The 27421-nt window shown below is 53.1% G+C and overlaps 1 protein-coding gene across 3 annotated transcripts in view; it reads right to left on the bottom strand.

Annotated features, from left to right (window-relative positions):
* Positions 1–20955, bottom strand: part of LTBP2 (latent transforming growth factor beta binding protein 2) — a 98309-nt gene extending 77354 nt beyond the window's left edge. For 2 of the 3 annotated variants that reach the window (XM_067028087.1, XM_067028088.1), the window contains exons 1-3: positions 20240–20810; positions 13343–13413; positions 529–775 (exon numbers count right to left, since the gene is read on the bottom strand). In XM_067028087.1, the coding sequence (XP_066884188.1) occupies positions 529–775; positions 13343–13413; positions 20240–20718 (797 nt within the window). In that variant the 5' untranslated portion in view covers positions 20719–20810. Of the gene's footprint in view, positions 1–528; positions 776–13342; positions 13414–20239 lie in introns of all 3 variants that reach the window. The other variant, XM_059055759.2, reaches the window with a different exon arrangement.
* Positions 20956–27421: the final 6466 nt, after the last annotated feature.

The following is a 27421-nucleotide window of genomic DNA, read 5'->3' as shown; positions in this document are numbered from 1 at the left end:
TCCTTCCTGCATCACAGGGACCACAGGCAGAGAAGGCAGAGGCGGAGGCCAAACATTTACAGAGTTTACTATGTGCCAGGCACTGTTCTAAGCATTTTCCTCATATTAACTAGCTTAACCCTTACAATACCGTGATTGTGATTATCATAATTTCCCCCAACTTACTGATGAGGAAATCAGAGAGACAAGCGACTTGCCCAAGGTCACCCACCTAGGAAGTGGGTGACCTAGGAAGCAACACCAGGATTCGAAACAAGAGAGCCTGGTCCCAGGGATGTGCCCTCCTCAGCTCTCTCCCTGGGGCCTGGAGAGTAAAGATTTCCCCTCCCACCTCCGCTGTGCACCCTGCCAGAGCCTGTGTCAACCCCCCTACCTGCTCCCCTGCTCGCCGTCCCTCTGGTGGAGCAGGAGGGAAAGGAGGACTCTCCGGCCCTCTCCACCAGGGTCTTCACCAAACGGGCCGAAGGAAGAAGCCCCTCCAGAGAGGCTGCGCCCCCAGACCGGAGGCCCCACTGAGGAGGGACTCACCTGGCCAGCGGCGGCTGTGGTGCTGGTGGCTGCGCTCTGGCTGCGGTGCTTTCTCTGGCCGCGCTGCTCCTGCGCAGGTTGGGAGATCCCTCGGCTGAGCGTCGGGGCGCCAGCCTGGAGTTCTGGGGGTCGAATTCCTCCTCGGGAATGACCTCTTCACAGCGGGCTCCGCGGAAGCCGGAACGGCACACGCAGAGCTGGGGTCGGCTGCAGGAGCCCCTGTTCTGGCAGGGCGGCTGGCACACAGCTAGAGAGACAGGCAGAGGGTGAGGGTCGCCGGTCGGCGTTGCACAACCCATCAAAGACTGAGCGAGCCGTCACACCAGCACCCCTGGCAGAACACCCAACATTGTGCTGTACATATACTTAGGTCTGTCCATCTGGGGACCTGGCCTGCTGGTGTGGCGTCCTCTTCTCTCTGCCTTTGTGTGTGCTGTTTCCCCTTCCTGGAGCTGTTTCCCTTTCCTCTGCACTTTACCTAAGTGCTACTGGTTCCCTCAAGGCCCCCTCCCCATCCCTGATGACCCCCCTCCAGCAACTGCTCCCTCCTCTGAACAACTAGGACGAGTGGTCACCTTGCACAGCACTCATGCCCTATAGGCCACCGTCAGTGTGATGGGTTTGTTATGTATGCACTGTTGTGGCCTCTCCCGTTGCGGAGCACAGGCTCCGGACGCGCAGGCTCAGCGGCCATGGCTCACGGGCCCAGCCGCTCCGCGGCATGTGGGATCCTCCCAGACCGGGGCACAAACCCGCGTCCCCTGCATCGACAGGCAGACTCTCAACCTCTGCGCCGCCAGGGAAGCCCACAATCAATATTATTTTCATTATGGCAGCTACTATCTGTTCAGTGCTACAACATGTGAGGAACTGTGCTCTGCACACACTGTCTCATGTAAGCTTAAAACAATCCTATACAGCAAGTGTGATTGTGATTCTTATTTTACAAATAATGACTCTGAAGCTCGGAGAGGTTAAAAGATGTGCCTGAGGTCACCCAGCTAGGCAACGGTGGATCGAGGATCCAATCCAGGTCTGTTTGATGGAAAAGCTCAAGCTCTTTCCACTCCACCGCCTCCCAGCAGGGCTGAACCATCTCTAAACCTTGGCCTGGAGGTGATGATGAAACAAAAGGGATCTGTTGGCATCAAGTCAGCCACCAAATGCACCCTTGGCCTGGGAAGCTGCACATCCCAGGTTGGCTCTGGTGGTGGAGACCACAGACCCTCAAACCCGTCTCTCTCCAAAGCCCACACAGTCAATCTTAGATTGAGGGAGGATGTTTACCAGCTCCTGCATTCATTCAATGAACATTAACCGAGCACTCACTAGGTGTGAGGCTTGTGGTAAAGAGGATCCCTCTCTCAAGGAGTGTCCTATTTCACATGGAAACCAGGACATAGGTCATGTGATAAGTGTCGGCCAGAGCCTCTAACCCAGGCTGAGGCAAGAAAGGGAAAGTCAGGGAAGGCTTCCTGGAGGTGGTGATGCTGACCAGAGACAGCAAGGATGGGTAGATTGGGCATCGTGTCAAACAAGGGCAGCATGTCTACTCAGGGGAGAGTGGGGAAATCATAGGTCTCGCTGCAGGATTCCAACCATGAGCTGGATCCTGAGGCTAGAGCATTTTCCTCAGTGCTTGGGCACCCCTTCCTGGCAGCCCCAGGCCTCCGGGTAAGCAGACTGTGTGAGAGAATTGTAAACCTGAGCACTTCCCCAAATACAAACTGCCACCTTGGCAGGATTTTGGCCTATCACCTGGCTGCCACTCCACCTGCCCAAGCAGAGTCAGCCCCCACCTGACCACACGCCGGGTCACTGTCAGCACCACCACCAGAGACACGGTCTGCTGGGGCCAGCCCTGTAGCCAAACCAGGGCCAGCGAACACTGGGGAAGCAGGTTTGCCCAGGACAGGTGTCAGCCCTGGTTTATTTTGGGGAGGGAGTAGAAAGGGAGGGCCTGAGTGGTTTCCCATGTGGACCACAGATGCTACATCACTCCTAGCCCCTCAGATCCACACCTCTCTGCCAGCAAAGCCTGGTATGGGTGAGGGGAAGGTCACACAGCCCCTCCCAGTCTCCGTGTCTCCTCTACCTCTGCGTGGGTGGTCCCTGCCCTTAAGACAGCCTTCAAAACCCGTTTAGCTTCTGTCCTTCCCCTCCTGGGCCCCAAGGATGGCCCATCCTTGACTTCAACAGTAAGATCTTTCTCTGTCTAGAAACCCAAGGCCCCAAATCCTGCAAGCCGAGCCCATGTCTCCCTGAGACTCGCTTACTTCTGGTTCTGCCTTATTCGCCAATACATCCGCAAACATTTAGTGAGCATCCTCTCTCGGTCAGACTGGGTGCCCGGAGGGTACAAAGACAACAAGGCTGGTCCCTGGGTGGAGGAAGCTCTGCCAGGTGGGGGGGTTCTCAGAATCACGGAAGCCCCTTGCCCCCAGGCACTTAGGTCCTCAATGAGGACAAGGGTTGGCAGACTTTGGCTGGTATGATGAACAGCTCACAGAAAGTGGGTGTTTGGGGGGAAACTATAATATTGGCATTTACATATGCATGGAATATTGTGATTGATAAAAGTTCTCAAAGGCTTCCAAACCAGCCAGACTTGCTGGCAGAAATAAACCCATTTGCGAAGATAACCTTTCTGGACCAATCGTTTATGAAACTGTACAGAGGCCAGATCTGCTAAGAAAGGTCCTCCAAGTGCTGGGTTTTCAGAGCCAGCTCTCACCAACTTCATTTGTATCCTTCTCTGTGTTGTCTTCATAAGTCTCAGCAGGAAGTGATTTCCTCACTACAGTGTTCAAGCGTTTTGTTCTGAGCCAAGCATCTGCATTATGGGATTGGAGCATAAACTCCTCTCCTCTCTCTCCACTCCCCCAAAAGCCACCCCACAAAGGGCCCCAAATGGTGGCTCCAAGTGCCTGTCTATGAAAGGTGTCATTCTTAGGACAGTGTTTACTGGTCTGCCGTGAAACAAGAAAAATAAAAACAGTTTTCTGTGTTTCTTGTAATGCTATTTTTTCCCACTTAAAAAGTGTTTTTTTATTTTGAGATTATTATTTTATTACTTTTTTGGTGTTAAAATGTTCTTTTAAAATTAAAGGTGACGGCAACTGGTAGTTTGTTTTTCTAATATCCTCACTTAGCAAAAGGAAAAGTTGGCTATTGTACTTTGGTACCTAAGATGTTTGGGGATATTTCCTGGTGCATGAAATCCAAAAGTTTGGAACCCTTTGGGAAGGAGGGGGCAGCGATGGTGGTCATGTGCCTTTTGTTTAAAAGAAACCAAAGCAAAATATTCCCAAGTCAAATGAGCACAGATTTCAAAACTGAAGTATCAGAAAGGGGATCAGCCATCGCAGAATCGCCCCATGGCAGGGGCTATCGCATAAAGCAAGGAAGGTAATGCTGAGGCACCCCGGAGAGGCAATTTCATGCAGTGCTGTGGGAATTTTAAGAGAGAAAATTCCCAACCATGGCAGGCCGGGCAGTCTTCATGTTTTGCTCTTGGAGCCTCATTCCTCCCATTTTCCCACAAGGGCAAAGGTCATGCCTTATACTTGAGAAATCAACAGGATGGGGTATATGGCTTTAATGAGTCTTCAGTGATTGACAACTGGTGACAGGTTATCGAGCATGGTGCCACCGAGGTCCAAGTTTAACCATCGAGGACACACCCAGCCCCTCCCTGCCAGGGGCTGGCATCCTCAGAGCCCGAAGGCGATGCTGTTCCCAGCCTCCCTGTGCCCGCTCGCCAACGCCAGCCTTTAGCCATTCATAATTTGGGCTCCACCTGAACCCTGGCTTCTCCACACTCCCCTGGCACTCTCTTTCTCACTGAGGATTGGACATGTGGAAAGTTTCAGCTTTGGGAGTTCAGCTCTGTGGAGGTAGCAGTATGCCAAAAGAGAGGGGAATAAAAAGAAAACTCCTGAAATTACTTTGAAACAAGAACTAGAAGGCATCGTTCTCCACAACCCCCCACTCCTGGCTGTGCCCCTTCTACCTTCACACTCTGCTCCAAAACAGTCAAGCAGAGGTTTGCTCAGATTTTCCAAACAAAACCCCTGCCTTTGGGAGGAGACCAAATGCAGAATGGGCAGGCCTGGGGGAGAGTCTGGAAACAGCTCCCACCATGCAGGCTGCTCCTACCATCCACTCAGAGCCCTTGTGACCAGCGACTTGGTAGCAAAAAGAACATGGGGTCGGGAGTCAGAAAGATTTGGTTTGACCCCCCACCCCCCACCCCGCTCAGCCACATCCCAGCTGCGTGACCTTGGGCGCGTCTCGTCTCACTGAGTTGCCTCAGCCAGTGCCTCAGCTGTCTCATCCATAAAATGGGTCTGACAATTCCTGCCTCAAAGAGTTGCGTGAGTCTCAACAGAGATCATGGAAGTACTTTGTACTCTCTAAAGCTGTGCTGTCCAATGCTGTCTAATGCTGTAGCCATGAGCTATATATGGCTGTTGACATGGAAATTGATGAAATAAAATTTAAAATTCAGTTCCTCAGTTGCACTAGACACATTTCAAGGGCTCAAACAGCCACATGTGGCTCACGGCTACCATGTTGGCTGGCAAGATATAGAACATTTCCGCAGAAAGTTTCCACAGAAAGTTGTATTGGACATCAATGCTAAGTTAAAAAACAAAAAAACAAAAAAAACCACACACCTAGTGGCAAAAGCAAGAGGGCTTCTGAACTTCTCTGCCATGATCGTTTTCCCAGGAAAAGGCAATGACAAGGTGGGCCCTGGTTAGAGAAACGCCCCAAGCACTGTGGTGCAGAGGCAGGGCTGCTTTTCAGGTGTTAAATACAGCCTGTCCCCTCTCTACCTCCTTCCACCCCAGCCAGGTAGGGCTTTTGTCATCAGCTCTCTCTCCTGGGATCTAGAGATCCCTTCTTCCTCCGTCAATTCCATTAGGTGAGGCACCCACTTTAGGGTGGGCCCCTTAAAGCCTGTGCCCTCCTCCGAGGCCTTCAGTACCAGGCCCTCCTGTCTGGGAGATGAACCTACCTTCCAGATTAGACTCTGGGCCCAGCACCCCCATACCTGAGGATCAGCTGGTCCTCAGATTAAACCTCCATCTTTCCTAAACTCTGTGTCAGTGGGACACTAAGGACCACCCCACTGAGTACCTGATCCCTCCCTCAGGATGGGGCCCTGTCCCTTCCACACCCAGAGGCCTTTCTAGGCAGGACGGTCACCTACCACCCTCAGGGCTGCCCTTCCCTGGGTGCCCCCCTCCCCTTAGACCCCTACCCGGAGGCCTCAGTTTTCCCTTGGAATTCACTTAACTGGGGGTCCACCTGTGACGCTGAGCTGTTTCTTCACAGCCTTGACCTTTGGTTTCCACAGAAAGGGGACCCTGATGCCAGAGCTCCCCGAGGCCAGGAAATCCCTCACTGGCCTTCACACACCCTCAGAATCCACCGAGGACTCATCCTCTCCACACCCAAGCTCTGCCCAGGGGCTGTGTCCCCCAAGCCCGGACCTCAGCCCCGAGCCCCCAGGCTGTGGGAGAAGTCGGGTCCTCAAGGGTTCGGCCCACTCCCACCACAGCTGTTCTGGGGTTGCAGCTCAGGATGGCTGGAAACAGCCCTGGGGCTCAGGGGCCAGCCAAGCGCCCTGCTCCAAAATAGCAGTTGTGTTCACATAAAAGCCTTTAATGAGAGAAAGATGCCGTTCTTGGCCCCTTGCGCACACTCTGCAGACGCCGTCTGGCAGGCCGAGAGGGCCTCTACCGTTTGGCGGCCGGAGGGGAGGAAGGAGGGTTGTGAGTCAGACCTTGGCCCCAGCCCCTCAGCATGGACCGCCCTGCTAATTGCATTAACAAACGCCAAGATACTGGGCCAGCTGGGGGCCAGGGGCTGGGGCAGAGAGCAGCCCCAATTCCCACCGGCTCCAGCAGGCATGAGGAGGGGACCACTGGGCAGGGCTCATGGCCCAGGGCAGAGGCCTGGGTTTGCCTGTAGCTCCTGCCCTAGAGCAGATGAGTTACCTGTCCATCCCCATCACAGCCCTGAGGGCTTTGTCTGGGAGGAGGCAGGGATTTAAAGGCCTCAGTGCCAGAGAGGCTGGGGAGATGAGAGAAGATGGGGTCCTGGAGCAGCCCCCATCAGGGACAAGCCCGGGGACCCAGCCTTTTCCAGGGGAGCAGCTCCAGGGCATGGAAGACAGTTCTGTGGCTGACATGGAGCCATCCAAGCCCTTCTGCAGCCACACCAGCTCCATGCCCAGGACCCATGAAGGTTGAGAGGGGAAGAGTACACCATTCCCATTTACAACTCAATGAAGGCGAGGGCAGAAGTGTGGAGGAGAGAGCAGCCTTACCGTCAAAGAGACCTGCATTTGAATTCCAACCCCACGACCTCAGGCAAGTTCCTTCACCTCTGAGTCTCAGCGTGCGTGCGTCCAACATTTACTGTTTGCTTAGGATGGTAAGCAAGACAGACAGTGTCTTTTTCTTCATGGAGCCCCCAACTTACAGAAATTCATCAAACAAGCCAAAAAACAAGCAGAGGAAGAGAAATTGGGATATGAATGCTGGAAGAAACAATATAGGGGCTAGGATCCAGAATAACAAGGCTGCTGGGGGCAGCTCTAGACAGAGCGGTTAGGGGGAGCTGGAAAGGAAGACAAGGAGCAGCCGCATAGACAGGAAAAGCAAACAGAGAGAGCAACAGGTGCAACAGCCTAGGGGCAGCACATTCCAGGAACCCAGGCTGGATCTGGTGAGTGAGGGGCTGACAGACGAGGCTGGACACACCGCCACAGCAAGGTTTCAGTAAGGATGCGTTATGATCTAATTTACAGAGAAAGAACTGGAGAGTAAGGGGACAGTGGGAGCAGTCAGTCACCCAGACGAGCGTGCTGGTGCCCAGAACTAGAGAAGCAGCGGGGGGCAGGGGGGGCGCGGGAAGCAAACAGACTCTCAAGAGATTTAGGAAGTAAAGCAAACAGGGCTCAGGGATGGACTGGATAGCAGCCTGAGCAAGAGGAGGTGTCCTGAACCGTCTGGCTTAATAAGCATTCACACAGATGGAGATGCCTCTATCAGGATGGGTTAAGACCTGGGCAGGGATATTGGCTCAGAGGGAGGGAAACGATGCGCTCGCTTGGGACAAGTTGGGGTGGGGGTGGCTGGGAGGCATCAAAAGCAGATGTCGAGGAGGCAGCAGGACGAAAGGAGCCTGGTGGTTGGTGGAGAGGTCTGGCAGAAGATGTATCTCAATCTGAGTGTCATCAGCCCAGAGACGATGTTTACATCCACGAGAATGCATTAGATCATTCCAGGAGCAGTGCAGTGAGAAAGAAAATAAGAGGACCCAGAACTCGGTCCTGGGAAACCCAATGTTTAGTAGCTGGGGAGAGGAGAAACAGCAGCCAGGGACACAGGAGGGGGCCGGACAGAGAGTGATGTGATGACCACTCACAGGGTGAAGGGAGTTGAAGGGTTTAGCGTGGTCCCTGGCACACGGTGAGCATTGCCACTCTTACTGTTGTGTGTTCATTGTCTGGCACAGTGTCTACTAGTACTCAATAATGAGGGGGGGGCGATTAATGCTATGCTTGCTTCATATGGCCCCCTCTTTGCGTGAGGGATTTAGAAGATCTGGGGAAAGTCCTGAGGCAGCCCAACATCAAGATGTTAGGTAGAAAACGAGAAGCCAACCAAGGAGGTGAGAAGAGGCAGCTGAAGAAGGCAGAAGAAAACCTCCAGGTCACCTGTGAACTCATTCACCCACTCAGTCCTTTAACAAACATGTATCAAATAGGCGCTCTGCTGGTATCAACAGGATACAGCCCCTGGCTTCAGGACCCCCTGAATAAAAGCATCTCCTAAATACTCCTTTAAGCAAAAAGCCTTGGGGGCATACACCTGCTTGCCAGGAGGATCTAAGGTACCTCTACATGGTCAGGGGAGAGATGGGCAGTGTCTCTTGTTAGGTCTGTACCCTTCATGTTAGTTGGGTCTCCACTGAAGTCATAGGATTATTCCCCTTAACACTTTCCATTTTCCTCTCCACCACTCCCACCAACTACTGAGTTTCATCGGATGGTTCACCCAGAGATGAGCCATATGTAGACTCAAACCTCTGGCTCCTGGCAGTTCCTAACCAGTCAGTAAAGAACCTGCAAATCCCACCCCTGCCCTGACCCTTTTCCCCAACATTTGTTCAGCACTTACCATTATGAGGTCGATTTCTTTGCATATATCTCCTCTGTAGATTCTTATAACTACTACAGGTGCTACTCTGATCCTCATTTGACATATGAGAGAAACTGAGGCTTAGAGCAGTCCAGCAACGTGCCTGAGATCACCATGCTAGTAAGTGATGGAGCAAGGGTTTGAACTCGGGGATTCTGGCTCCAAAGTAGGGTGGCTGTAGTCTTGCCCTTTGGGATGGGGTCATTTACAGGGCTGGGATGGGTGGGCCAGGGGAACTCCCTCAGGGAAGCCCAGGAGAAGCCCAGGTCAGGAGGGATGAGGGTCTTCACGGCACTGAGATGTGGTCCAGGAGGCGTGTGGTTCTAATGGCCCCATGCGCACACAGGCTTGGGACTTAAAGGCAAGCACAAATGCCTAGGCCATTCCAGGGTCTCCTGAGCACCGTGGGGAGTTTTCCAAAAGGGCTGATCAATCCGGGGCAGCAGAAGGGGACTTCTCTGCACAGGCCTGGGAAAGGCCCTGTGTTATTCAACACATGCTTGTTGAGCCTTTACATTGTATTCAATGAACACTTGTCACTGTGCTGCATGTTGTGGGCTGTTAGACACAGTCCTTGCTCTCAACATCAAGGCCAGACATATACAGAACACACAGAACATGCCAGGCCTTGAACGAAACACTTGCCCTAAGTTATCTCAATTGTTCCTTAGAATTCTCTGAGGCAGGGCCTAATATTAGTCATATTTCACAGGAAAAGAAACTGAGGCACAGAAAGCTTAAGCATCTTGCCCAGAGTCCTGTAGCTAAGTGATGGAGTTGGCATTTAAACCCAGGCAGGCAGCACAGCCTCCTGGGTCTAGGTTAAAATAACAACTAAACTTACCATGTTCCAGGCTCTCTACACACACGTGCTCATTTCCCAGGAGCACGGTGTTAAGCCCTATCCTCTGGAGCAGGCTACCTGGATTCACACCCGGGCTCTACTGATTGCCAGCTGCATGACTTGGACAAATAGTTAACCTCATCTATAAATGGGGATAAAGATCAAATCTAGTTTACAGGTTTGTTGTGAGGATGAAAAATTAATAATAAAGTTCTGATGCACAGTAAGAGCTGCAGTGTGTTATTATTATTAATTCTCAAAAACAGCTCTATAAAGATTGTTATACCCACCTAATAGGTGAGGCGCTATGGCTGGAAGAGGGCCAGGCACTTGCCTGAGGACACAGAGCTGGGATTCAAATCCGTGACTCCTTGAATCTGGCACCAGAATCTAAAGCACATGCTCTTACCTTGGAGCCTTACTGCTGGGGTGGAGGGGAAGACGGTAATCCACCTAGCCCCCTCCTCAATAGCCTTCTCCCCAGAACAACCCCAGCCCCCGTGCATCTAAGCTGAGATAAAATGAGAAGCCAAAGAATTCTTCAAATCCTCTACTGCAGTATGAGCCTTCAGAAGCCTCCCAAAGGCTATGTGTGCATTGGGGCGAGCCAGTCTGGGAAGACTGGATAGTCTTCCAAAAACCCTAACTGTAAACAGGACCCCGGCACCCCACACCCTACAGTGCTTCCCCTCAGCTGAGAGGGCTGGCAGGCCCCAGTCAGCTGCCTCCACTAATACATAAAAACACAAATTGTGTGGCAGAGCTGGCAAAGCCACAGAAGGAAAGGCAGATACCAAGACCAGAGGAGGAGATGGGGGCACAGCTCCAGACCCCTCCAGGGTGCAGAGAGCAGCTGGGCTTCTAGCAGTGGACACCTGCAGACACAGTGGGTCCCCAAGGTCCAGTGACTGGACAGGGATGAAGAGAGGGGCTTGCCAAGGAGATGGCTGGTATGTTACAGCACCCTAGGAGTCTGTGAGAGGGGGCAAGTGGGAGTCGGGGGTGGTCCAGGGGACAAAGTCCATCTCTCGCTATGCTTGGGCAGTGGGTTGGAGCCACAGATATCTGGGAGAGACCAGGGGATGGATTGAGTCACCACACTGTTCTGGGACTAGACTTTATTCTTGGCAGTTGGGGGCATGTCACGTACCCCTCCCTGTCACCACCCCACCGCGGCCAGGCCAGGAGAGACACCCCACATGTGGGAAACCACTAGGCCAGAGTCATGAGCATTCCCCGGCATTGGCAGCCTCTGCTCCAGCCAGAAGGGCAGCTGTGGGGAGGGGATAGGGAGACGCAAACCACGGGGGAAAGCAGGAGAGCCAGCTGACAGGGTGTGGAACCAAGAGCCCCATATTTGACAGAGCTCCGGACCTAGCCATCCAGGGCCAACACCCCACTGCCCACGTGGTTCCCATCAGGCTCATTAGCAGCAAAATAGCAGCAAGCAAACAGTGCTGGGCCCAGCTAATTAGCACACAGACCTTCAGTGGGCAAGCTAACTTCGTGTGGGAAAGGCTAAGGCCCAGTGGCAATTCCTCCAGGAGCACTGCCAGCCTGTGTGCCAGGGTCACAGGTATGACCAGGGGAGCAGCAGAGGGCTGGGGAGAGAAACAATGGGGCTGAGGCCCCCTGGGGTGGAGTGGATACTGACAGCAGGCTGGAGCAGCACCCCCTGCTCAGGGCGCCAGCGTGCACACACACGTCAATTCTGACAATCTGCAGATTCACCCAACCTCGAGTTTCCAGTGTGGAAACCCCAGATTGGCAGAGAATGAGCTGGAAAGTCATTAGAAAGTTAGGAAACTGAGAATCTTCAGGGCTGAAGGGCCAGAGCGAGGCCCATGTCCAGACCCCTCGGGCAGCTGTGGAGAAGCCCACCTGCTCTGAAGCCACTCTCCCCAACGTCAGCTCAAACCTCAGCAACACCCTTTGCTAAGCTCTGTAGAACTTATGGGCCCTCCTCTTCATCTCCAGCCCCAAATCCCACCCCGGGCCTCAGCTCCAGGACTCAGAGTACTACTGTCTCCTCGGGCACGTTTCCTAACCAAACTGAGCCTCAGTTTCCTCGACTATAAGTAGGATAGATGATCAGTAAATACTCATGTTATAGGATTGGGAGACTTAACTAAGACGATGCATGTGAAGAGCTTAGCACAGTGTTGGGCGTATAGTAAATCCTCGGCTGTTAGCTAGTAGTAGTAGTAGTAGTTGTTGTTATAGTAGTAATGGTGGTAGCAGTAGTAATGGTGGTAGTTGTGGTAGCAGCAGCAGCAGCAGCAGCAGCTGTAGTAGTAATGATGGTAGTAGAGGTGGTAGTAGTAATAGTGATAGTGGTGATGGTGGTAGTAGTAGTAATGGTGATAGTAGTGGTAGTAGCAGCAGCAGCAGCTGTAGTAGTCATGATGGTAGTAAAGGTGGTAGTAGTAGTGGTAGTGGTGATGGTGGTAGTAATAGTAATGGTGGTAGTAGTGGTAGTAGCAGCAGCAGCAGCTGTAGTAGTAGTGATGGTAGTAGAGGTGGTAGTAGTAGTAGTGGTGGTGATGGTGGTAGTAGTAGTAGTAATGGTGGTAGTAGTAGTAATGGTGGTAGTAGTGGTAATAGCAGCAGCAGCAGCTGTAGTAGTAGTGATGGTAGTAGAGGTAGTAGTAGTAGTAGTAGTAATGGTAGAGGTGATGATGGTAGTAGTAACAGGAGGTAGAGGAGGAGTAACAAAGGAAATAGTAGTACACGGCCATCCCCAGTTCACAGATGCAGAAAGTGAGGTCCAGAAAGATGAGGTAAGATATCTGGCAGCAGAGTGTGGAGATTAAGAAGAGGGACCCTAGAGTCAGGTTACCTGAGTTCAAATCCTGCCATTTCCAGGCCATGTGACCTTGAGCACGTGACTTGTCTGTGCCCCAGTTTCCTCACCCGCCAAAAGGTGAGTGGCTCTCCCCGCCCCAAAGCACGTGTGAAGTGAGTCTTGCACAGAGCGAGTGCTGCGTAGCCACTGGCTCTCGTGTTGCTGTCACTTCCTCCGAGGGCGCCATCAGTGGAGGCTAGAGCACAGAGCCCGGCTCTTCCTACCTCACTCCCTGGTCTCCACATAACTAAGAGGACTACCCTCTTTCTTCTCATCTGGGCCAGCCTGCCAGGCTTTGGAGTGGTCCAAAGGAAGACTGCTCCAGACACAGGATCAAAGCCTCATCTGACCTTCCTGGTAGGATGCCTGCCAGGGGCCAGGGGCCAGAGCAGAGGTGGATTCCCCTAGCATGGCACTGGGAGTGGTCCCCCCAGGAATGTGCGATGCAGAGGCTCTGGGGCCAGGTGTGTCCCGCAGACCACAGGGGTATGTGAGCACCACAGGGCAAGTTGGGGAGGAGCCCCAACACAGTGGAGCAGCAGGTGCGGAATATAGGAAGCTTTACAAACAAGAGAGGGGATTTTGTTTGAAAAGTCATCTTCAGTTGGAGCCTTTTTTTTTTTCGCCATGCCATGCAGCTTGTGGGATCTTAGTTCCCCAACCAGCGATTGAACCCAGGACCTTGGCAATGAAAGCGCCAGTCCTAACCACCAGACCACCAGGGAATGCCCTGGAGGCATTTTTCAATCTCCTCTCTTCCACTGCCTCCCCGCTGGAGAGGGGCTACCTGCTCAGGAGGCAGATTGGGGAAGATACTTGTGCTCCCCGCACAGGTTCTGGAGTCCCCGTGCCCCGCCCAGCTCAAGGAAGAGAGAGGGAGAGGGTGGATGTGGTGGAGGCACTCACGTTTGATACAGTGGTTGGTACTGTTTGCTGTTGTCCATCCTGGGCAGCACTGTCCCCCGCAGACATTCCTCCTGCAGGGTCACCAAAACAGGGTCAGCATAGGGTGCTCAGAGCGGGACTATTCACAGAGCCCTTCTGATGGTCCCACCCTCTACAGGCAGGGCCTGGGGGAACTCTGCCAGGCCGGGCACTGTCCCCCTTCTCTAGGGATGCCGCATGGCCCACGGGCGGGTGCTTTGGGGTCCTTCGCATCTAAGATTGGATCCTGACTCTGCCATTCTCTGCATGAGCTTGGGGAGCCTCATTCTTTTCATCTGTACAATGGAGATAACAATACCTGCTTAATGTTGTTGTGAGGATTAAATGAGATAGGATATATAGCCCCTGACACACTGGCCCAGGCATCACGATGATCAAAAAGCAAGTTCGGAGGGACTCAGTCACTTGCCAAGACTAAACAATAAGTAAATGCCAGAGACAGACTCAAACCTCAGTTGACCCAACTCTAAGTCACACTCCAACTCCACATGGTCTCTCACCAAAAAACGCTCACCATGGCCCTTGCCAACAAATGCTGATAATCCAAGGGAAGCTGGAAAACACACCCCAAACAGCCTTAAGGACATACATGTGCATCACCTGCCAACAAACGCACACTGGGAGGAGCCTTAGCCCTCCGGCAGGCTGGTGCAGGTCAGACGGAGCACTGGGTGGGACAGAGGAGCTGCAGCTCCAGAATTTCTCTTTAAGAGGAGCTGAGGAAGTGGCAAGCTGGTAGGAAGGTGGGGCTGGGGACCCGGGGTAAGCCGCTCTGCATGGTGAGCACACTTTTTATTGGGGCAGGCTGGTAGGACTTACTTGGTGGGAGATAGTCCTTCCCCCAGCTACTCCTTGGTGCTGGCACTGAGACACCTGCAGGAGACACTGACCAGCAGTTGCCACCGGGGCCACTCACCCAACTCACCCAAACTCTGCCCTCAGGTGCTGAGTGAGGCTCCTGCAGCACCCGTATCCTTCACCCACCCTGACTGTCAATCTAAAGACCCAAATGCCCGGACAGAGGTGACTTCCCGAGAAGGGCTCTGTTTGGAGAAGACCTCTGGGGCCCTGACCCCTCAGCTCAGGCTGGGCCTGGCTCTGCTTCACAGACGCCATCATTGCCACCAGCAATCGTCTGCTGAGCACTCGCTGAAACTCAGGGTGAGCGGGGCAGCAGAGGTACAGAGCCCAAGGGTGGGGTGAAGGACAGACCAGGGGGCCGTTTCTGTGACCTTTGTGGCCGGCATGGTGAGCATCTGGTCCCACTTGGGAGTTCGTTTGACATTTGTGTGGCCCTCAAAGCTTGTGTGGTTTTTGAAACCTTACGAAACATTCAAAATAAATTCCTGCAGCTTGAAAAAGCTGAGGCCCGTTTCTGGCCCTTTGGCCCAAAGCTGTGGGGAGCTGCCCCCCAGGGAGGCCCCAGAATGTCGTCCCAGGCAAGGGCTGTGCCATTTCAGCCACCTCGAAGCCCCTCTGGACCTCTGCCTTCATCGGCTTCCTGGTTCCCTGAAGGCCTCTTTCCCATCAGGACGCAAGTCACTGGGTTCTGGGGAAGGGGCTGGTCCTCACAGTCAGGGCTTCTGAGTGTGTGCCTTGGCTGGAGGGGGGACTACCCACCCATTGGTGAGTCATTACCCCCTGTGGTGGTGACAAGGCCTCTTAGAGGCCTGAGAGGTCTTTGAGAAGGAAGCAGACGGCATGCCCTGGGAGTTTTCTAAAAACTAGGGTCTGTGGGAGTCCAGAGATCACGGACTGAGGGGCCCACCTGGCTGAGAGGTCATGGCGTGGAGCCCAGCTCAAGGAGGCCCCCTGAGACTGCTGGTACCCTAGATGCCTTCAGAATGGCTATGGAGCCGACTGTAGGAAGGCAGCAGCTTGGCCTGCCGTGCCTGACCCCGGTAGAGCCCTCAAGGCCGTCAGGGCCACAGTGAGAACTGGTCAGAATCAAAGCTGCCAAGCAGGGGGGCAGGACTTGGCTAAGCGGGCACTCGAGAGGGATACAGGAGCCCAGCCAGAGTCTTGGGTACAGGCTCAGGGAGGTGCCCGATGGGAGATACCATTCCAAGGGCTCTGGCTAGTTGGACAGAGCAAATGTCCAACTGACTAGCTGGGGCCAATGACTCAGTGGCTCTGACTCTCTGGAAGATACCACTCAGAGATTACATAAGCCCAGCCTTCCAGGCCACACCACTCAGCAAACATTAGCCCAGTATCCAGCATCATTGCCCAACCCCTCTGGCTAACAGCCTAGGACAGCTGCTGTTCCACCTGGAACAAATCTGATCATACTGGTCCTTTGTTATAGACGCCTCAAGGCTCTCCACTGGCCTCTACAAAGCCAACCGGACCCCTCCTGCCTGTGGAGTCTAATCACCCCCCTTCCCCCCTTATCTCCATGGCCACCTACAACCAAAACTATGATCCGCCAAATATACGAAGTTTGTTGTCCCCCAGCTGCACTGTATGTGGGCACATTTTGATGCCTTTGCTTAAGCTGCTCTCTCTGCCTAGACTGCCTTCCCTCTCTTCTTTGCCGACAGAAATCCGTGGCACCGCTCCAAGACTTCCAAATCAAATGTCACCTCCTTTGCGTAAAAACTCCCCTGACGAGGGTGGGAGAGAGGGTGATGCAAGAGGGAAGAGATATGGGAACATATGTATATGTATAACTGATTCACTTTGTTGTAAAGGAAAAACTAACACACTATTGTAAAACAGTTATACTCCAATAAAGATGTTTAAAAAAAAAAAAAAAAAAAAAAAACTCCCCTGACATCGACCCAGCCTTCCCCATTCTCCAGCCGTCACACCATTTAGCACTGATTACCTCAGGCTGTTGCTGCATGTCTCTGTCTTGAGTACCTTGAGGGTTCTTTCTTATTCCTCTTTGTGCCCCTAGAGTCTAACATAGTGCCTGACATGTGGTGTACTTTTAATACCTCTTTGTTTCACTTAATCCAATGTTTCCCAACACACTTCTGGTAGGAAAGGGAGTGTGACGTTTCCATAATCACAACATGCAACAATGCTGAATCACACAGCGAGAAAGTGATTCCCTTTTTAGTGATCGTTCTAGTCTGATTAGACCATTGGGAAAAATATCTCTGTCGGGGGCTTCCCTGGTGGCGCAGTGGTTGAGAGTCCGCCTGCCGATGCAGGGAACGTGGGTTCGTGCCCCGGTCCGGGAGGATCCCACATGCCGCGGAGCTGCTGGGCCTGTGAGCCATGGCCGCTGAGCCTGCACGTCCGGAGCCTGTGCTCCGCAACGGGAGAGGCCAAGGCAGCGAGAGGCCCGCGTACCACACACACACACACACACACACACACACACACACACACACACACACAAATCTCTGTTGGAGGTTGGGTCTTCACGCCAGGTTCTCTCTCCAGCCCTTGCCAATTGCCCTTTCCAATAGGGAGAACTACAGGGCTGAACTTCCTATGATAATGGTATTTGACTAGACTTTGAGAACATTTTGTTTTCATTTCAGTTTTCTCTTTATGACAAGTGGTACTATTTTCAGCTTATTATAGTGATACAAAGTGTCCTTGAAAATGGATTTATTTATGTAGGAAAATGCCAAGCACTGTTTGTAATACCAAAATATGTAACTCATCTAAGTGTCCAAAAACAGAAGGATGAATAAATAAACTGTGGTATATTCAGACAATGACATAATAACCAACAATTAAAATGAATAAACTTGGGCTGATTATATTAATGTAGTTAAATTTCAAACATCTAATGAGGATTGGAGAAAGCAAAATGTAGAGGAATAATGCAGCATAGTACCTCTTATCTAAGTTTAAAATATGCAGAACCATATTGTGTATGTTATGGATGCATGCATCTGTAGTAATGGTATAAAAACACAGATTGGAATCATGGGTAAATTCAAGGTAGTGGTTAACTCTGGGGAGAGAGGGAGACAAATTTATAGAAGATATTTCGACTAAAAAAATCAGAAGCAAAATAGGTCCAAATATTAAGGTTTGAAAAAGCTGGATTGTTAGTTGTATTATTTCCAATACTTTTTGTAGGTCTGTATAAAACTTCATAATATAAAATACTTAAAAATAAATAAAACACAAAATCCTGTTATTTTAACAGTTTATAATTTTAAGAAAATAATAGAACAAGGAGGAAAAGATAGAGGAAAATATTATTAAGGTGGTATGCTGTGAGGCTAAGCTTAAGAAACACTGAATGCTGGGAGACAATGGCTTAAAAAGTCCCCTAATTTCAATAGTGCAAGAATTGTTTCTGGTCAGGTTACACTGTGTTACAGACACCTAGCACTGTGCCTGGTGCACACTTAAAATCTTCATTGTGTGCAATAAAACCCCACTACATTGCAAGTTCCACGGAGACAGAGGCTGTCTTGGCCACTGCTGAATCCCCATGGTCCAGCAAAGTGCCGGGCATATTAGGAGACCTTCCAAACGTTTGTTGAATGAAGAATCCCCCGTAGTGGTGATGCAATTCCAAGCTTTACCAGCAGGTGGCACTTAGCCCTTGGCCCTGAGCAATTCACAAGGCAACTGCCAGAGCGGCCAGCCTGGCCAGAAGCCATGAGCTAGAATGGACTTGGGGAGAGGAAGCCAATGGACAAGATTGCCACTCAGCCCCTCCCCAGATGACTTGGAGTGGCTAGCTGGAGTGCCAGAGGAACCCACCCTTTATCAAAGCTGCAGAAAATAATCTGGGGGAGGAGCCAAGCCCAGCATGTGATGTGATATATGGCAAGTGATTGTATATGGCAAGTGATTGTGGGGGGCAAGTGATCGTGGGTGGCACCCAGCCCAGGTCCTTACACACTTGTGTACATCTACCAGCCTTATCATGGTGGCAATCTGCTTTGCTCATCACCACCTCATTTCACAACTGCGAATAGCGCACCCTCCCACCCCCACTCCACTATCCCATCTCCCCGCAACTCCCACCCGAATGCTGACAGTATAAGCTCCTCCATGATCTGGCTCAACCTATGCCTCCAGCCTCAGCCCTGTGGCTCCCCTACACCAGGGTGCAGTCCTGCCCCTAGGCCAGTGCCAACAGCAAAAAACCCTTGTCTTTGGGCAGTGCTACACCTCGGGACCCCACTCCTGCCACTTCCCCTCTGCTTCCCCACGTGCCGTGCATCGAACCCCAGGGGCTCCTGCTCACAGGGCCTCCTTCTCCTCTGGACTCGTCAGCTACGGCCGTCCATTCCTTTGTGCTTAACGTGAAGCTTCTGGTACTAGAAAGCATGTTCACCAGTGCCTATCTGTTCATTTCTCCAATTCGATTTGAAGTAATTGAGTTGCCCTCCTGGCAGGAACAATGCCTTTGTCTCGGGGCCCCATCCCCTATCCCAGGCCCTGCACACTTGCTCTTAAGAAGTATGTATTCACTTGCACAGGCCATTACCACCCACTGACTGATCCTCTGTGTAAGCGACTTGGCAGTGCTCGGGTCTACTCTGTCTGCCTTAAGCTGGGCCTTCCAAGGGCAGCGGGGAATTCATTCACTCACTCAACAGATACTTAACAAGCAGCAACTATATACGAACACTGTTCTAGGCACTGGTGACACAGCAATGCACAAAACAAAGCCTCTCTTTTCATAGAGTTTACATTAGTGTGGGCTGGGAGACCAGACCATAAATGCAGAAACAGAAACAGAATATGTCCAATGGGAATAAGTGCTATGAAGAAACGTAGAGCAGGGTGAAGGAAGAGAGAGGGTGGGGCAGGAGTAGTCAAGAAGGTCTCTCTAAGCAGAGGAATACAGGAGAAGAGTGCTGCAGCCTAGGAAGATAGTGAGTGGAGAGGCGGTAAGAACATCCTCGGGAGTAGAACAGGGGTTGCAGTGTCCTTCATGCTATGAACCAGGGGGCTGAACCCAACTGGCAAATAGGGCCCAAGCTGAGAAGGGCTGCCAGGTTCCTTCCCAGCCTCCCCGATGGTGTCCCCTTGCAGCCCCGCACTGCCCGGGGCCTCCAGTGCCCTCCTTTCTGGAGGCACCTGTCATACTCAGGCAAGACTGAGCCTCCTGCAGCCATGAGGATCTTCAGTGGGGCCGGGGGTTACTGGGGAACCTTTCCCACGCTGCGAGGAAGCCTCCATCAAGCAGCTGGTAGTCTCAGGGTAGGGGGGAGACTTAGCCCTGCAAAGTGCGCGAGTCGCGCTGACACCTAGCTGCACAAGGGCACACACAGACCCACTCCCCCACGGACCCACAGTGCCACAGCCACATCGCGAGCAGGCTTCCTGCCCAAAGTGCCCCCGGTCCCACACCCACTTCCACGTCCAGCCATCCGCGGGCCCAGGCCGACCTCTGCCGCAACCCACAGACTCGTCCCGCTGCGCAGGCTTCGTTGCCAGCCTCCTTCCTGGAGATGCATCTGCCCTCGCGCTCTGGAGCCCCCGACATCCTCCACCTACCAGCGCTCTAAGCCCGCTCAGCTTCCCCCGGGCCTCAAGCGCGTGGAACGCCCACCCCGCTGCCCTCTCCCCGATCCCTTTCAGATCCCCGCACTGCTACGGGCGTCAGCAGGCATCGGTTGGAGGCGGGAGGGAGGAGGGCGGGCGAATGCACTGGCGCCTTGGGAAAGGATTAACGTCGGGTCTGGGCGAGCTGGTACGAAAGGGTGTGGATGGTGTTTCTCTTTCCTCTCAACTCTTTGAGAGTGGGCCAGAGGGAGCCCCAGCTCCGGGACCTCGGTCTGTTTCTCCGCAGTACTGAGGACTGAGGGACGAAAGACAGAGCCCGGCGCCCTCTCCTCTAGCCTGCACATGCCTCCACGAACGAGCGTACGGGAGACCGGCCCTCGCTCCCCCAGCCCCCATGCTTCCCTCTCCCGTGCTCACCCCGTTAGCCGCCCTCGCGCAGCCCGCGGCCGCTGCGTGGTCCCGAGGCGCGGGAGAGCCGGGGGGGCCCGGGCCCGGGGTGCGGACTGCTGCTGGCGCAGGGGCCGGCTTCTCCAGGTCTGCGCAGGTGGCTGGACTCGCCGCGGCTGCTGCGCGCGGGGTGGCCTCCTGGCCTCCGCCTCGGCGGGCCTGCTGGGGCTCCCCCAGCCAGGTTGGGTCCGCTCCGCGGGCGGCAAACCCGGAACGGGCACGTTCTGCTCCCGGAACAGACTGTACACCTTGGCTGTAGCTGCTGCGGGGTGGCTGCCCCCGGGGCGCCGCAGCCGACTCGCGTCCCTTCCAGCCGGCTCGTATCTGCCCACCGGGTCCCTCTGAGCATGACCCATGCCCACGAAGAGAGCCAGGGTGAGAGGCAAGAAGCTCCTCCAGGGGTTCCGAAGGACGCGCCCGGGGCAGCGGGTGGTGGCTGGGGGCCTCATGGCGCCGGGGCGCCCGGAAAGCGGCGCGCGCGGGTAACTGCCCCGGGGCTCGCAGTCTGTGCGCCTGGCCGCCCTCTGGCCGCGCTCCGGTCCCCTCCCGGTGGCCCGCCTCTCCCCGTCCAGGGGGCCCCGAATCAGACTGCGGGCCAGGCTCTCCGTGGAGCGAGGGCCAGGTTGCGGGAGCGGCCCGGGGCTGAGCGCAATGAGCCCGGCGGCCGCGCTCCGTCTCTAGCTGGGTGGGCACGGCTGTTGCACCGCCGCGCCTTCTCCCCGTCACTGTAGCCTTCTGAATGGGAACCGGAGGGTTTTATTTTTGGAAACCTCCCCCTGATTTTTCGTCTCTTTTATCCACACCGTGCCCCCTCCTCGGAGGGACAGCTCAGCCCCCTCATTACAGGAGAGGGAGAGAGGAATTCCAGCAACACCCACTTTGGCACGGGGAAGCGAGCGGGCGGCGAGGGGTGTTAACCCGTGAGGAGCTGGGGGCGACGCAGGGCCGGCCCGAGGGCTAGTAGGCGAGATGACGCCTGCCGGGACAGGGGCACCCAAGCCACCTTTCTCTAGTCCTGGGCAAGCTGAACTGCTGACCTGTCCGGAGTTTATCTCCCGCCCCTAACCTCAGGGACAAACTCCCTGTTCGATGACCAAGGCTGAAGCCTCGAAGGTCTGAAGGAGGTCAGGAGAGGTACCAAGAACGGCATGACAGAGACAGGACCCAAAGGCCGGGCACCGGACCCTTCGCTTCCCGCCCGAGCCACTGGGGGCGTCGGCCGGGGGTGCGGCTAGAGCTGGGGCAGCACGGGGCAGCTCGCCTGCCTTCGCCGCCGTGGGACGCGGGAGCGCTGGAAGGTCCCCTGGGGGCGCGCGCCCTCTAGTGGACTAGGCCGCGTCCTTGGCTATCCTGCGGCCGGCAGAGACCAGTCGCTGCCAGCCGCCTTAGCTCCTTGATCTTAATCCCCTTCCTGCTGCGTCACGATCGAGCCTAGGCCTGAGGTGTTGATGGCGGAGGATCCTACAAGAGGTGTCTTGTCTTCCACAGGGGAATAAACATGGAGGATCTGGAATAAGGTCACTCAAGGAGACAGCGTGTGTCCAAGAAGTGAATGAAATCCAGTCCTCCAGCCTGCGGCTCAGATGCATTCCCTAGACTCCCATCCAGCCCCTCACTCCCTGGGGATTCGATGAGCTTCTGATCGATGCAGTGAGTGTGCTCACATCTTCTTGTGGTGGCAGGGAGAGGGCAGGGGTGCTAGAATGCCAGCGGCCACCCATCTTAGTACCCCCAACAGTCAGCTCATCACTCACACCATGGTCCCCTGCCCTAAAGTCTAAAGGCCTGGCAACCATGGCTGCCTCCCCCAAGCACCCCACCCGCCCCTGCATTTCTGCAGCCTACTGCTTCCTAGAGAGGAAAAGGGACGGAGCAGGTGGGAAGGCACCAGTTTATAAGGACCCACACCACACAAAGGACAGACCCAGTCTAATGCTGAAAAACAGCCTCAACTCTTGACCTTGGCCTCCAAAGCCCTGCAGGACTGGCCCCCTCTCTGATCTATCTCACCTCTTGCTGGGGCACTCACCACACTGCAGCTGCACTGGCCTCCTCTCTACTCCTTGAACAGGCTAAGTTAATTCCCACTTCCCTCTCTCCCTGAAACACTCATCTCCAGGATGTTTTACAGGACACGCTCATCACTTCACCTCTCAGCTCAAACATCACCCCCTGGAGAGGCCATCCCTGACCCCACCAACCTAGAGGAGGCTTCCCACTCCCAAGTCATCGCTTTCTAATACCTCATCCTGTTTCACCTTCATTGCTCTAGAGTAGTTGAAATTGTTTGTTTACCTGTATAACTGATTTATTGAATGGGCTGAACCTGAAGAGGGACAATCAGGAAACAACTCTATTTTTCTCCCCTCACTGCCTTCAACCATATTATGGTGAATTTCTCTTCTCCACCCTTAATGGCATCTCAAGCAGAGTCCTTGGCTTGCCCATCGCCGTTAGTCACAAGAACAGTTTCATTTCTATAATTAAGACCAATTTCCAGGCACTAAAAAGTCTGGTTCTGTCCAAATCAAAACCTCATCCAATTTAATCAATCTCATGTACAATTTAATACCCCTCCTCTCCCTCCACAGGCCTGCCCCCTGGCTCAAGATCACGTACTAGGGAGAGTGGGGTGTGGTCCGATTTTCTGACTTTCCTTTTCTGCTGTGGCTTCTCCACATCAGGGTTGGGGGAGAGGTGTTAGGAGGAAAATGGTAAAGTCCTGTGTGACAGGTGCCCTTGGCTGACAGGTACCAAGCTCTGGCTCTTCCATGGGCACATTTGTGGGTTCTTGGGAAGCTCTCTGCATGATCTCCACCCTGCACTACCATAGCGAGGCACTCTCTGGATAACTTCCCTGTGTCCCCTGCTCCCCATGGGACTTTCATGTCCATGCTAGCAAACCAGCGGTGAGCTGGCTGCATCTCATCCTGCTATAAGGGCCACTCCAGCCAGTCTCCACAGTCAGAATTTTCCAGACAGAAAATGCACACAAGCCTCTTCATTTATGTACATCCCCAATTCCTAAAGACATAGGTTGGGTTCTCCCAGGAACTTTCTTGCTGTGCTTTGGTGCATTGGGATGCTTGCAGCTTCTAGCACCTCAGCTAGCAACAGTGGAGGCAGAGTTATAGGGAGTCATGCTAGTTTCCTCTTCTTTGGAGGCCCCCAGTCTCTATGACTGGTTTTCTTAGGGCCCTGTTCACTTGGTTTGCTTGGGGAGTATCCTCAGGGGAAATCTCAGCCCTGCTTACTAATGCAACTGTTCTCTGACTCAATGACTTTCTTCAATCCCTTTTTATTCGCAGGCTGGAGTCCAGGGATGTATCTTGATAGTTGTTGAACTGGTTCTGCCTTTAGTAAGACGCCTAGTACTTCTCTTCGGCACATGAGAATATTTAGTCCTTATCGTTCTAGACTTTGCAGCTTCAGGAGAAACTCAAAGCCCACAGGAAAAATCCTGCCTGCCTGGCTAACCCCTGTTTCCCCAAAACCTAGAACAGTGCTTGCCTCTAATAGACAGCCAAGAAATACGTGTTCAGGGACTTCCCTGGTGGTCCAGTGGCTAAGACTCCATGCTCCACATGCAGGGGGCCCGGGTTCCATTCCTGGTCAGGAAACTAGATCCCACGTGCCGCAGCTAAGAGTTTGCATGCTGCAACTAAGAGTTCTCATGCCACAACTAAAGATTCCACATGCTGCAACTAAAAAAAAAAAAAAAAAAAAAAAAAAAATCCCTCATGCTGCAACGAAGATCCCTCACACAGCAAAAAAGATCCCAAGTGCCACAACTGAGACCTAGCACAGCCAATAAATAAATAAATATTTTTTTAAAAAGAAAGAAAGAAAGATAGAAAGAAAAGAAATACGTGTTCAATGGATGGCTAACTGAATGAACGACAGGGTAATCCCATCAAGTAGGGAGGGCTGGTATCATTAGACCCATTTTCAGAGAGAAAAACTGAGTTCCTGGTGGGAGTTACTGGTCCAAGTTCATGTGCTTGCTGCCTTTAAGGCTGGCCCTAAGGATCTCCTTGAATTCTGCACCTTGCATTTTGGGGTGAATGCCATCTCAATTCCCAGAATGCTCAGCTCTCTCCCTGAGACACTGCTCCTTCACAGCTATGGGAAAGCCTCAGCTCCACACTTCCCTCTCCTTGCCTCATTATCTACCCAGTTCTGTAGTTCCGGGCTCCCTTCCTCGCCCCACTACCTCCCCAGTTCCTTTAGGATCTCTCCTCTTCATCCCTCAATGCTCACCTCAGATCCCCATGAGCCTCCCAAGGCCCGAAACCTTGGCATCATCTTCGTCCCTGACCTATTTTTTTCCTCCCACGTGTCCAAGTCATTATTACTTCTCTGTCTCCTCCGTCTGCACTTCTGGAAGTCTGCTGCCCATTCAGCCTCTCACTGCTCCAGCTCAGCCAAAACCCTCATGCAGACACACTTCCCTCACCTCTAGGCGCCCCTCCCACTCCCTGGTAAGTACAAGCGGTCCTTGGAAATTCCCACCCTGTTCTCCTGGGAACCCACAGCCAGGCTAATCTACTTTGAAGACTGGCATCTCCTACTCCCCCATCCCAGCACCATCCTCCTGTCCTGCCTCCCACTTACTGCCCGGCACCCCCTTTCCCTGTAATCGCTGGGATCTGCTGATGCAGCTCTTCAGAATCTCCAATCCCATAAACAGTGGAGCTTTTGTTTGTTTTTTCTTTTTGAAGCTGCTAAAATTTATGGAGTCTACTCTGATCCAAGCACTGTGCTAAGCGTGCTCTGTGAATTGTCTCCTTTAACCAAAGAAAGGAGGTGTTGTGATTTCCATGTACACAAAGGAGGAAACTGAGGCTGAGAATAGTTACTGGCTTGCCCACAATCACACAACTGATAAGCAGCCGAGGAAGTGTTCCAACCTTGGTCATCTGCCACCTGAGCCCAAGCTTCTAAGACTGCACCGCCTCGCCTTCACTCTGGGCTTGAGCCTCGGCAGCCCTCCTGACAATTGAATGGTGCCTTTTCCAGCCATCTCTGCAGCTGTCCCCACCTAGGACTCTCCACCGCACATTCCCCAGCCTCTTCCCTGACGGCTAGCCCACCACTCAATTCCCAGGGGATAGGTATCAGAACTTTCTGTCCTGCTCTCCCTTCCCTGCTCAGGAAAAGAATGGGGAGCTAACCGTTTCCAGCAAGGCCCCTGACTCACCACGTGTCACTTCCCTACCCCTGATTCCCGCTACCCCCCTAAAGAGGCACAAAATGTTGCTAAGCCAACTAACCCACCCCTTGGGTCTGGGGAGGGAAATCGTCTCTGGAAACCCTGCAGAGAGAGTCCCAAGGGGCTGCTAAAAAGATTCCAGTGGGGAAAGGTTTGCCGGGACACGTGCACCATGAGAGGGGATGGCAGTCTGCTAGACACTCGAGACAACCTCACTGCTTTCCCATGTCTTGGAATAACGCCGGCAGCCAGAGAGCTACCTGAACCTGAACTAACTTGGTAAATAAGGACCCAAAACAAGGACCACATTTCTGCTCCCTTTGCTAAGACCCAGACTCTGGACAGAATTCCAGGGATTTTTCTTCCTTGGAAGTGACTGGACCTCCAGTCCTAAATTCCTCTCCCCAGGAGAGCTTGTTCCCCTGCTCAGAACAAATAACACATTTCCTGGTTAATCAGTGGGCGGAACAGCTGAAGGAAGGTTGATTAGGTCCACAGCCTTCCAGATGGGAGCAGCTCATGGGCTCAGACGTCCTGGTCCAGAGACTGGGCGGCTGGGACTCCGCACCGTGCAGCCTCAGCCTCCACTCTGGAAGGTGGAGGCTGTATGAAAAGGCGCCAGCTCCCTCCTGCTCAAGGCCTCCAAGGCCCACAGGGGCTGCCAAGGCCACACCACCTCAGACACCGTGGCCTGGCCACCCCCCAGTACTCACAGCCACTCTGCTCTGGTCTGCCAGTACTGTCCCCTCCGGGTGCAGTGAATGTTTCTGTCTTTGGTGAGCTCAGCTCTCAGCTATGCTTGGCTTCTATTTTCCCCCATCTGAAAATAGAGATAATGATGCTTTTCTTGCCACCCCACCTTCAGGGCAAATAGATAACCAGCCCTATCTACCCTGTGATGGGAGGGGTTCAGTGACTGCTACTTCATTTGCCAGCTGATATTTCTGGAGCTTTTAAAAGGTACCAGGCACTGTGCTAAGTGTTTTACAGTCATTCACCTTTAATCCTCATAATAACCTTCTGAAGAAAGTACTATTATTTCATCATGTAGCAGAAGAGGAAATGAAAGCTCAGAGAGGTAAAATGACTTACCCACAATCACAAAGCTAGTACTGGGTTACACTAGGATTCACCCCTGGTTTTTCTGGTTCCAGACACTATACAAATGCTAGCTTCCAGAGGAGCATTTCTCTGGAATCACACCTCTGGCTGCTGATGTCTGGGAACCAGAAGCATTCACAGCTTTTTGTGGTGTGGTGGGGGGTGTTTGGTGCTGATGGACACATGAAATCACTGTCACGAGCTGGCCCCCATCAAGCACATCCCACTCTTCTCAGGCCTATTTACAGCTAGGGGTCTATTTTAGGTCAAGGGCAGGCAAAAGTCATCATGGGGAGTTTCACTGAATCTGATTCCCTCTCACCAAGGGGAAGGAAGGAAATAAGCTTACCCTACATAGAGTCGTTCTCCATTTCTGAGTAAGGCTCATCTCAACCCTCAGCTTTTCTCTTTAGAGCACAGATAGAGAGCATCTCCGTGGCCCTGTGCGGTAAGCATCGTAATTTCCACTTCACAGACTCAGAGGGGTGAAGTCTCTTGCTCAAGGTCATACAGCCAGGAGTTGAGCCAGGATTCAACTAAAAGGTCTGACCGGCTCCAAAGTCCGTGCTGTTTCCACTACAGCACACTGCACTCACTCCAGGATGTCCTGCAATGATGTGGAATGGGCAGCTCTTCAAAATAACTGATTTCACTCCATTTCCCTTCATTTCCAATCCTTGATACAAGGGTGGGCTGACCTGAAAGCTCTGTGCATTTAGCTAAAGTTCAGACCACATTTCCTATTTACCTGCATAAATCCCTTCAGCCTCTGGCTGGAGTGGAATCCCCTAGAACTCCTGGGAGCTGAAGCATAACTTCTCCCCGAGCTGAGTCTCTGA

Source organism: Kogia breviceps, chromosome 3 (assembly GCF_026419965.1).
Source record: "Kogia breviceps isolate mKogBre1 chromosome 3, mKogBre1 haplotype 1, whole genome shotgun sequence".
Lineage (NCBI taxonomy): Eukaryota > Metazoa > Chordata > Mammalia > Artiodactyla > Physeteridae > Kogia > Kogia breviceps.
The sequence above is the reverse complement of the archived record's forward strand: the minus strand, read 5'-3'. Positions and strand labels throughout refer to the sequence as shown.